This window comes from Pieris brassicae, chromosome 12 (genome assembly GCF_905147105.1).
Source record: "Pieris brassicae chromosome 12, ilPieBrab1.1, whole genome shotgun sequence".
NCBI classification, from domain to species: domain Eukaryota; kingdom Metazoa; phylum Arthropoda; class Insecta; order Lepidoptera; family Pieridae; genus Pieris; species Pieris brassicae.
This window is the reverse complement of record NC_059676.1, coordinates 3,830,595-3,843,059: the sequence shown is the minus strand read 5'-3', so window position 1 is coordinate 3,843,059 and position 12,465 is coordinate 3,830,595. Positions and strand designations below refer to the sequence as shown.

General features: G+C 33.3%; 1 protein-coding gene across 1 annotated transcript; it reads right to left on the bottom strand.

Moving 5' to 3' along the window:
• Positions 1-2,042: 2,042 nt before the first annotated feature.
• Positions 2,043-11,514, bottom strand: LOC123717048 (leucine-rich PPR motif-containing protein, mitochondrial). Its single transcript, XM_045672809.1, has 9 exons — positions 11,217-11,514; positions 10,858-11,042; positions 10,271-10,469; positions 9,715-10,033; positions 7,869-9,422; positions 6,882-7,118; positions 6,054-6,200; positions 4,620-5,337; positions 2,043-3,942 (listed from the first exon to the last, which is right to left on the bottom strand). The coding sequence occupies exons 1-9, from the start codon at positions 11,348-11,350 to the stop codon at positions 3,521-3,523; spliced, it is 3,915 nt and encodes a 1,304-aa protein (XP_045528765.1). The 5' UTR covers positions 11,351-11,514; the 3' UTR covers positions 2,043-3,520.
• Positions 11,515-12,465: the final 951 nt, after the last annotated feature.

The window sequence follows — 12,465 nt, the reverse complement described above, 5'->3', positions numbered from 1 at the left end:
AATCTAATAAAAAGTAACTATTTCTAATTTTATATTTTTTTATGATTTCATTATGACGTACATAATAAATAATAAGATTATAATCAATAAAAAGCTGTTTTATTTAGAAAAACTGTTGTAAGCAAGACACAAATAGAAGCTATATTTAAAAAAAGAGTTAATAGGTATAATGTGCATTAGTAAAAAAGCTTTGCTTTAAGATAAATAGCCCTACGCCGCGAACATACATTGTAGTTTATTTAGTAATATTTTGAGTTGAGTATTTTGCTGTGCAATCAATAATTTTGATGGGAATTCGGATTATTATTGCATACAAAAGTATTTTTTTTATTTGCGTTTAAATACTACCCCTTTCCAACGTATATTAAATTTATATATATATAATCTCCAAATGCACTTAGGTTTTGTACTACGCTGACTTATAGTAAAACGATGGCACACGTAGAGGCAAATTGCCCGATTGGTAAGGGGCTGTCCATTTATCACGTAATTGTAACATTTTTAACTTCTTCCTCTCACGTTTAAGACTGCCACTTGATTTTTATATTATTATTGTATTTTTTAGTACCTTCAAAGAATCTTAAATTGTATACAATATTATTTTTAAGTACCGGTATAAAGTATAATCTATTCCTACTCTAGAAAATTAAGGACCATAATAAAAATGTCTAGACAGAAAGGTTGCAGGTTGTTTTTGAATGGCATAAATATAATATTAAAGGAATGGTGTAAACATGCTAAAAACATTACTATTACATGAACATATTTAATGTACATTGTCCTCCGACCACGGATTAGCAAGACTTCTTCAACACTAATAGTTAAGCTTCTTGCAAGTCAGTTGTTGGCTCTGTACCTTGCTGAACAACGTCGGTTCATCAAGCCACTCGGCGTCATCATTTTCGCGCACTACACAGAGATTCTCTGTCGCTAGATCGATCATTTTTCTAAGCCGCTTTTCGGTTTAGAAATCACGCGTTTGATGAAAAAATAAGTACACGTGATATCTTACTAAACCCCCCGTCCCCCTAGTGATATTTCGTAATTTTTGCCGAACCCCTCACGTGATTAATGGACAGCCCTTAAACAATAACTATAACGTATGTTAAATGCGTGTGTCCCCTTTAAATATTCGCCTATAATACTCATATCAGCAATGGTTGATAAACCTAGTACTTACCATTAATTGTGTATAATATTAATATAAAAAATATAATAAACTATAATATAAAACGCACAGGAAAAAAATCTGAAAATCGATGTGGGTGGGATTATTCTAGTGGGATTATTTTATGTCAATCTTAAGTGGCGTGGGTACATAGGAAATATGCTTAATTGTTTTTATCATTTATTTATTATTTACATTGGTTTAACTTACAGCATATTCAAATCATTTACTAAATACATTTAATTTATACATTAATTTGAGCCCATAATTTATGTCATCAGGCACGACCTTTGTTTAGTATATGCGTAACAGTTATTTCACGCATATATTTAAATTTATATACAGATCATGGAAACATCGAAAAAATGTAACAAGTTTTGTATCCTACCGAATTGCAGAAGAAGTAGACCCGATAACCTATTTTATCCTGTTTATCCCATTGCTTATATTATTGTCCAATAGCACACGACCAAGAAATTTAGACATCTTTGGAAAAAGCCTTTATATTCAATATTTATGAGTTGTTCGGGAAGGAGCGGGATCTTCCCGAATAACAGCAAGATTGACAGTAAAAATAGATAAAGTAGTGGAAATTTTACATTGCTACATATATATTTAAATGAAAATTACCTTTTAGTTATAATGTGACTTCGTAAAAGATAGGAAAAAAAATATTTGAAACAAATTTAAATATTATGGCGATTTCCTAAATCGACGAGTTATGCCACAATAGTATAGCCAGACGTAGGCACTCTTTTCGAAATTTGTATGAAAATTGTGTTTTCTGGAGAGTTTAGATTTAGATGGTGCATCAATTTACTATTTACAAGTCAGCTATTATAATTAAGAAAGGTTTCAATAAAAATACAATACATCTTACTGACAATTTTAATATATTAAGACTAAATTACATACTACTAGTGACCAATAATAATCCATACAATACTTGAAACACGGATAATGATTGCACAGGCAAGTTACATCAGTAGAAAAACATATTTACATTCACATTTTAATTGATTAAAGGCAATTTGAACTCCTAATTTGTATCGAATATCTTCATGTCACGATCACGCTTTTTTATAAAGACCCCAAAGCCAAGCCAGCCAAGGACACTCTTAATGAGGCATGGCTCGCGAGTGTGTTGCCGGCCTTTTAATAATTGGTGGGCTCTTTTTTGAAGGACCCTAGTCGGATTGGTTCGTAAATAATTTAGTAAGAATCTGGTTCACACAAAGTGGTGTTGAGCGGCAACGACGGTGGTCGAGGTGATACACAAGTGGCAAAATATTTTGTCTCAAGTTTTATAAGTTTTATATCATCATGACCCTACATTATTTTGTTTACTGTGGAATTATGATGAGAAATGCTTTCCCAGTCACTATGTGTGACTAACATAAATATCAAACAGTAGAAACAGGAGAAATTACAATTCACAATACATGCCACTAAATAAGCTTTACTTACACGAGACTCGACCATCTCTACTGGTGTATAGTTTTATTTATGGTTACACAAAACAGAGACTATGTTTTATGCTCGATTCTGTAAGAGCGGATTTACTAGAGAAAAATTTAAGATCATTTGTAGCAATTGTCTGGAGATAATTTATTGAAATCATTCATTTACTAAGTATTTACTTTTGTGAACGTCTCAGAGTAAACGCAGTAACGTTTCAATATAATACAAATGAAATCAAAAATGAAAAGTAATAAAAGCAATAGAACAATATTTGGTACACTGAGTTTAATCAAAACTAATTAATATTTGGTTTTTAAAATGGAGCCTTTACAAATTTTCAACTATTCTTAACCAATCATGTCAAAACTATCTAATACATTGTCGAGTAAGACATAAAGATATACACACTTATTCATAAACGTTTTTTCGGAAATTCGAAAAAAAATTGGGATAAAAGGGCCGGCCTTTTTAAACTTAGCCATAGAATATTCTCATACACAAGAACAACATTTATGAATACTGTTTTCAATCACTAAACTAAGTTTTTTCAGAACATCTCAATAATTTTCATTCACAGAGAAGGCCCACTGGCCTCCTCAAACGAAACCTTTAACAGTCATAGAATGTTACATTTTTTCATTGTGATAGATAATTTCAGTTAAATAGTTAAGGGATTTTTAGACGATTTTCAATAAATCAATAAAACAATTTTATTTAAAACCTCACCGGACTCTTCAAGTTCGGCCTCAAATAGTTAGAATGTACTGTTCTGGACAAAATCTGTTTACGTATAAAATATTTAAGGACACATATTAATTATCTATTTATTACGTTTATGAATAAGATTATATTCCAGTGTTTACAACGCTAACCATTTTAGCAAATTTAGAACTACTGATAAGGCTTACCGGCCTCTTCAAATGCAGCCTTTAATCTTTGCAGAGTCGACTTATTTATATCGGTATCCTTCAAACCACTCTTGAACGCTTCGTCGGTGACGGCTTTCGCTTCATCTAAATTATTTTGTACTATATGTAGATTAATTAATCGGGAATATGCGTTACCGAGTGTTGAAGGAAGGACTGAAGGATTAGTTTTAAGGTAGCTTATTAATTCTTCGATAAGTTTAGGTTTACTTTGTAGGTGACTCTCTTGGAGAAGTCGTCGGAAAACGATTGTTTCCGATTTAATTAAATAATTATTCCATATAGCGTCGGCCTCATCCTTCTTGCCGGCGATTAGGTATTCCAACCATAGAAGGTTTAAGGGGAGTGTTATACCTTTGGAAGCCGATATTTCTGCTATTTTCAAACCTGAAAAAATACATAAATTGGAGAATTTGCATTTAAAGATAGAAGATCACAGTTTCTTTTTTGGATCTTTAATATTTAGTTCATTTTTGTTTCGAGCAAGAATAACTGGAATACTCCTATGTATAGACAATTGGAGAATTAGGTAGTGAAAATTTATATCGGGAATAAAATATCTACTTATATAGTCGTAGCCAAATCTAGACGTCTAGAGTCTATGATACCATATATAGATAAATAACTTTAATTAAGTTAACAACGAAAAATACACATTGAAAAGCAATTAATGAAACATACTGAAATTTTAGTGTCCCATTCAAAGTGAGTTTAATTAATTATAGGACGGAAAACAAAACTATCAAATGAAACAAAAAATTGTGGCAAAAGATTTTTGTATGTTCCGTAATAACTTTTTTAAAGTAGCAAGTGATCAGTCTACTTTGTCTCGGATCAGGTCAAAGTAAACTAAACGAAACAATCTATTTATTTATATCAAAAGATTTTTAAAATTGATATGGTCACTATAATGTGTTATATATCCCTTATATACGGATTTGGATCTCACAACTTTTATGGTAAAAGAACTGTGTTGCAAGATTCTTTTATGTGTTATGTTTTCTTAAGTCAAATATTAATGTGCACAAAACAAGATTGGAAATAAAAATTGATTAATAACTCACATTTTTTACTCAAATCTTCATTAGACACAGCGGCGGCCAAAGCATTGCTCCTTGGGAACTTCGTCAAAATTGATTTCAATTCATCCGGTGATTGGGTCGCTTCAACGGTCAACAACAAATCGCTCACGTGCTGATCACCACCACCTCTATTGAATATCGCGGCCGTCATTTTATCACTATAAGTCACTTTCTTCCTCATGTCCTCATTGATATACTTCCCCAACATCTGAATTTTCTCAACACTCCCTTCGGCGGCAAGGCTCTTTAGCAAATACTTTATGACATTCTCTTTGGGCACGATGCCGTCCTCCACCGATTTGATCGTGAAGTCCATAGCTTGGGATAGGAGGCCGTCGTTTATGAGTTTTTCTATCTGTTCAGAAATTCCACGTTTGGTGTGTATCGGTTCCTTTTGGGCTGCCAATGTCTTGATTACCGCTTCCTCATTTTTCTTCTGTACGTTTACGGGTTTATGTTGTGGGATTACGAATGGGACCTCTTTGTTTTGCGATTTCAAATGGTTTCCGAGGTGAATTAGGAATTCGTCGGTGGGAATTTCGCCTTCTTCTTGTAATGTGGTCCAGAGTCCTACGGCTTTGTCGGTTTCGTTTGCCTTGCAGTATGTTACTAATAAGTGGTAGAAAATGTTAGATCTATCCAAAATGGACAAGTCTTTAGTCGCTTCTAGGAGTCCTTCGAGGTATTCAGACTTTCCTTCCTGGAAATGATAAAAAATTAAATCCGTAATTATTTGAATCGGTAGCAGCACTTATATTTTAAATAACCCATGTAAACGTGAGATTTGAAAGCATTTAATAATGTATAAAAAGCCTTGTCGTCTAAAAAAAAAAATAATGTCGAAATGATGATGTTGTTTTATTTATTCATTTAACGGAATAATTCAATCTAAATCATAGTATATTGCATTTGAAAACCACTGTGGTTTGTATTAATATAACAATAGCAGTCTTTCTAGGAGCGCGACCAATGCATATACAAAACAATTCTTCAACTGGTTTTATGTTGCTTAACTAACGTTCTCTCGTCATAGACATTGTTTTAACCAAGACGAACTTGGGTTACAGCTCGGGTCTGTACGTCATAGTCAACTCGTTATTTTTATATAAAACTTGTATTACGTATCCGTTTAAAAGTGTATTCGCGAAAACCAAAGACAAATATAATGATAAACAACTATAAGGTTGCGATAACATCAATAGTAATATTACTTCCGACACCTACACTACCTAAAGGGAGGATGCTCGACTTGTCTAACAACTGACTGGCTCGAAGCCTCCAGCGGCTAAGATGGAGAATTTCTATATATTCTTAGCGGCCTAGAAAACTTTGTTAGTTCGATAGGAGTGATTCGTAGGTGATATAAAATTTATGCTTAACGTTAAAATATATTTTACAAATGTTATTAATGCTTACCTCCTCATATCTTCTGCAAGCTTCATCGACCTTTCGTCGTCTAGCCATTAACCCCGGTGTCTCCAGAATTCTTCTGGCCTGGCGCAGTCGGCCACATTCTACGAACGCCAGCACCAGGTCATGGAGGATGTTGATCTCGCCGTGAATCTATAAAGTTTGAAACGAAAAGATGAAGATCTTACACAGTTAACACATACAATACAATACATTTGATTTTAAAAAGTAATAAGTCAAATTTACTAACATCATTGAACCTGTGTTGTCCTCATATTATTTTACAAATAAAAATAAATAAATGGCGCTACAACCTTTTTAGGTCTAGGCCTCAGATTTCTATATCTGTTTCATGACCATTTGTAAATTGACTAGGCAAGTAGATGATCAGCCTTCTGTGCCTGACGCACGCCGTCGACTTTGGGTCTGAGGCAAGCCGGTTTCCTCACGATATTTTCCTTTATCGTTCGAGCTAATGTTAAATGCGCACATAGAAAGTAAATCTATTGGTGCACAGCCGGGGATCGGACCTACGACCTCAGGGAGGAGAGTCGCACGCTGAAGCCACTAGGCTAACATTGCTCTATTATGTTTGAAATACTTAAATCAAAGTATCAATCCTAGATTATAAAATGTGGCTTATAAATTGTTGTCAGTAACGACTTTTAGAAAATACAGCAGTTAAATAATGAAATAGTAATAATATTTTAACAAGATACGACTTTTAATAAACTGTCTAGAGATTCAATTAACGCTCTGATTTATCTAATTTACTGCGACATATACTAATGAAATATTTAAAAAGGACATGGTGAGGTATTTTAAATATATTACCTGTGTACTAAGATCAGCGAGCCATTGTAGTTTATTAGCATCCTCCTTTAAAATCAACGCTTTGGTCAACTCTCCCTTCCACGGTGTACTCCTATACTGTTTGCAGCAATACTCAAATTCATTCAAAGCTGAATCTAAATCATCCCTCATAATGTGTACCTTGATTAATGGTCCCAATAGCACATTTGACGGTTCAATGTAATTGTTATTGATTAGAGTCTCTGTTAATGTTTTGATCTGGAAATAATTAAAAAAACAATAGACAAATTTTTCTCATTAAAGATTTATCAATTTCTTATTTTGTTTTGAAGAGATTTCTGTGACCAGATAACCGTACCTATGTCCATTTCCCAAAGTAAAATTTGTTTAAAAATAGAGAATAATTGTTAACTACTGAACAGATTTTAAAAATTAATTCACCATTATAAAAGTATAATATGAGTGAGTAATATATTTTGCAATACTTTAATTAATATGATATGCAACAAATCAGATTTCTATAATTTTTTATCTGTAACAACATAGTTTAAAATTGATACAGAAAAGGCTTTATAATTATTAATGAAGACTATAGAACAATATACAACTATTATGTATGTAAGAATTGTTGCTCTTTAAAAGTTACTAAAGTGTGTAACAATATACATTTTTAAGGTTGACTCACTATAAGCTTTTTATAGTAAGCAATTTTGTTTATGGGATGGGTTTTATTATTCAACTAACTAAATATGTACTCTATTAATCACAAATATTGAATTTCATAGTATAAGTTAAGATATTTGTATTAAAATAACTCCTCAATAAAATAATGGTCAAATCAAAAATAATGGACCACAGGCTTACTTATAGTTAAAGAATTGAACCCCGCTACGGTTTGAATGCCCATTTAGATAACAGCAACATAGCAAAAGCATAAAGGGAGCGGCTGTTTTTAGCTACATAGCTAATTAATGAAAACCAATTGAAATATTTAAAATTTTAACTAACCTTGGCCACATCCTTCTCTTCGCATACTGCATTCAGAACTTGCCAACACTTGGCATTCAATGCAAAGTTCGCTGTTATATCATCAGTGGGCTTATTATCCTTAAGATACTGTATCGCTTCATCAAATTTATTAGCTCTGATCAAAGCTTCAGCCATCATAACCTTCTTGAATCTGTTAATAACAAAGTCTGGATTCTTTTCTAATATTTGGGTGTGTATTTCATTCGCTTTCTCGATCATATCATTCTCCAAAAACACCTCATACAATTGCGTGAGTGTGGTCATTGTTAGTTCGAAGTTGGACGACTTTAATTGTTTCAGGTAACTATCCAATTTCTGAATATTGTTCTCCTCCATATAAGTAATGAGTAGCTGTTTTTGCAATCTAGCCATGTTTCCATCCTGGTCCTGTACTTTTTTAATTAGATTCTCCAGTTGTTGGGAATTTAATTTTGTTTTATTGTTTGACAGTTTGGAGGCTTCTAGCGGCGTGTATTCTAGATCTGAGGACGTTAAACTTGATAGTAACTTTGAAATGTCTGTTGTCATGTTATTGCCAAGTATTTGCTCTATGTCTTCGGCCGAAGCTACATCTATACGCAATCCTCTGTCTAACACGGCTTGCAGGAGATTCTCTGATAATCCACCTTTGTTCAAAGCTTTAATGGCTTGTTTAACAACACGCCCTACTTCGTTAACCGTGCTTCGTTCTGGACCATCATCAGGCGTATCTTCTTCTGTATGTGGTTGATGGCTACTTATAACATGAACAATTTTGGCAAAGGAATCAATATCTTTAGTGTTAGACAAAGCGTTAATTAACATTGGGCCGATAATAGAAAATCCACCTCTAGGACGGTATCGTAACGCGATTTCTGCTGCATCTCGTATATTGTCTTTTCGTAAAAGTTCCACAATTACATTTCTTGCACTGTGGAAAACAGGTACATTTGCTAATTGAAGTTTAATTATAACGTTTTGTGGCGAATCCGTCTTCAGCAAGTAAGGTATTATATAGTCTCTGAGAGCTTCACCAGTAGGAGACAGGTCTTCGGTAGTCATGGTCCGAACAATTTGTAGAAGACCCTCTTCATCGCCTTCCTTTCCTTTTTGAATTAACAGAGGCCAATAGTAATGTTGGCGAATTTCAAAGCCGTCCTTTTTCAATTCTTTAAACAGTTTATGTGCCAGTTCAGTTTGACCTTGCTGTAAAGAAACTTCTGTAGCAATTTGTAATGCCTTAGGCACTAAGGCTTCTTCTTGTAATTCTTTACAAGATTTAATGATAGAGTCTGCTGGTCTGTTTAGTTTGATTAAATGCTTCACGTAAAAAGAGCCTTTGAAGAAAATGCCGGAGTCGTCTATATTAGTGGATGCTGACATGGTTTTCATTATACTTTTAGCAGTTGCATCACAGCCTTGATTTAGGAGTCTTAAGATAAGATTGCATACATCTTGATTGTAACCCACACTTTTACGAATGTGTGTATATAACTGTTCAACTTTATTCTCGTGACCACCAACTGCTAAATATTCTACAATATCTAAAATATCCTGTAAAGGTAAAATAAACAATTTAGGACTAACTGTTTGAAATACTATATATATATATATATCTCCAGACTTTTATATCATACATACTGAATTAAATTTATCAATATCTGTAAATTAACATGCTTTTATCAGGTGAAGGATATTTTTTATAATGCTACACTACTCAGTTCATCCTCTAGTACTTAAATTTGTGTAAAAAAATGGCACAATAGCATAATTAAATATTCCTTGACTCTCCTAAGCCTTAAAACTAATTGCAGTTATTATAAATTGTATTGACATCTATTCTAACCTTATCTGACAAAGCCGCATCGTTGTCTTCCGCCATAGCAATAATCTTATTTATATTTTCAATATCACCTTCTTTTGCATAGCCACAGGCTAATAAAGTGTAGGTACGGTTAGATGGAGTAAGGCCTGCACCTGCCATTGTTTCTAAGACAGCTTTGGCCCCTTCTGTGTCACCATGGAATGCATGACCCATAACTAAGGCATTTAAAACAGGTTCAGACACAGGCATGTTTAGCTCCCGCATTTTTTCTAGAACCTTGGTTGCACCCTCTACATCTCCTTCTTGACAATACCTCCACATAAGACGTTGGTAAGTGACTCTAAAATTTATAAATACATCATAAAGAACTGAAATCTTATTTAAACCTTTTCTACTGTTTTTATTAATGCATTCGCTTTTTTATAATGCCGCATACTTTAAAACAATCAATTTTTTTTTGTAATGAAAGTAAAAATAAAATAAACAGATAATGAATTGTGTTTGTAGAACACTCACCCTTTTTTAGTGGTTATAAGGTTACACAAACACTATAATCTATTTTTTTATTATAAATTACCTATTGGGTTGCAAGCCTTTCCTTTCCATTTCCTCAAGGAATTGGGCCGGAGAAAATGCATGCTCATTTTCCAAATAAACACGCAGGAGAGCATTGTAATGGGAGACATCCATGGGTATGCCTCTCTCATTTAGGACATTCCATATTTTCTGAACTAATAGAGTTCTCTGTTCTGGTAACTCTTCTGGTACAAGCTCACCTAGAAATACCATAGATTAAGAGTTAATATAAATGTATAATAAATATAATTAAATTTCTTATATAAAAAAATGTGTTTGACATAAGAATAGCAAAACAATTGAGTGAAGTTATTTATATAGAAGTACCGATAATGAAACATGTGAATTCAATATTAATCAAATGTGAATATGCACTGAAAATTTTGTCATTGTAAAAAATTAATAATTAAACAAAAATATTACCGTAATAACAATAATATCTGCTATAACCAATTTGCCAAATTTTATGATTTTTTACAATCTATTACAAAACGATATCAAAATGTTAAGTTACAAATAAAATTATGTTCTGGTTTAACCCAGACATATGTTAAAAGTTTATTTTATTTTAAAATAAATATTACTTACCACAACATCTAATAACAAGTAAAGATTGTGAGCTTGTAATGTCATGTTTTGCTCTGATTTCATCAAATACTTCATCTATGTCCCTTTTAGATATTCTTCCATTTCTTCTTACTTCCAAATCCAATCTTTGTAGCAATGGCTCCAAGTTTTCTGTTTTTTTTGTTGCATAGTCTCTTAGTAAAATGCTGAGAACATATATTAATTATGATTAAACGAAAGAGTAACTGTATGATTAAATATTTTTATTTATAATTATTTCAATTTATAATCGTTGATTCGTTGAATTGCTATACCCAGTTGTCTTTAGTAAATAGAATGATTGTATATTACCATGATTAGAAACTAAAATAATATCTAACCTGTTGGCAGCACATAGTGATTTAGGATTCAGTAAAGTATTAGCTTCAGCTGTTTTTGCAGAGTTTAATATAAGTGTTCTAGCCGCACCAGCAAAGTATCGCACAAACTTGGTAGATCGTAGAAGAGACGACATTATGACTTTTTAAGTATACTTTACACACGCATGTAAAAGATTTTTTCTTCTATATGTACACCACGGTTATTTTGTTAATCCTACTTTTTGGAAATAAATTCTTAACTCTTGTAGGTTCTGCCTTTTACATTAGAGGTTATGTCTATTATGTGATTATGTCACTAGTCACTACCTACTACCTAGTTCTCTATGGTTATAATACGATAGTCTCTAACGATAATATATACAGGTTGTCTGAATATTTTTATTCTATAGTGTAGAGCTAGTAATAATTTTTCAGTTAACAAAACTAAAACTCTACATATTTATAGCATTCTGTACTCTGTGGCTGGATAATCTACTACCGCCGTCGTTGCGGGCTCCCCAGATCCACTGACACATACATACACATCAGCGAGTGCTGCGAGAGCAAGGACGCTCCGCAACACCTACGAGTTCCAGGACCCCCAGGCCCAACACAAAGACTGCCATCTATCTGATTTGATCTGATCTGATCTATCTGGTTCCCGGCGGCTCCCACCATCCTTGAAAAGAAACACCAACTGAGCTGATTGTCTATTGGTTTTCAGGTTCGTAGCAATATATCCCGCTTTCATCGCCTGTGACGATGTCAAATATAGCATTTGAGTCACCGCCGTTTAATTTATCTAACCTTTGGTGACACCAGTCCATGCGAAGGTGTTTCTTAAAGTTGGGTTGTCGGTTAAAGTATGGGGAATCCACCCAATTTTTGAACTTGACTCATACCAATGCGTATCTGCTGATAGGTCACTCTCTTATCTCCCTCTATAATACATCGCACAGCACTGATGTTATCTTTAGTAGACGCTGTTAAAGGGCATCCCTCACGCGGCTCATCATTGAGATTACTACGTCCACGCTTGAACTCGTTAAATCAATTGTAAATAGTGTCACGAGATGGATTTAAAAAAATAGGTAGATACCTATCATAGCTTTGTAGTTGAGTAAGCCTACAACAAAAGTACTTAGACGAAAATTTTCTCGCGTTATGTTCATTTTCACGTGTAACAAGAGTTTTAGATTTCCTGCCAATTCAGAAAAACAAATGATAAATTAATGCAATATTAATGCATTAGGTTACCAGAGTTCTAAAA

Bases quoted from the DNA above. Each gene is read 5' to 3' on its own strand.
- LOC123717048 (XM_045672809.1), bottom strand. From the start codon at position 11,350: ATGTCGTCTCTTCTACGATCTACCAAGTTTGTGCGATACTTTGCTGGT. The intron at 11,043-11,216 runs GTTAGATATTAT...ATATGTTCTCAG, and splicing joins TCACTATGTGCTGCCAACAG to CATTTTACTAAGAGACTATG. The intron at 3,943-4,619 runs GTGAGTTATTAA...GTATTTTTTCAG, and splicing joins TGAAGATTTGAGTAAAAAAT to GTTTGAAAATAGCAGAAATA.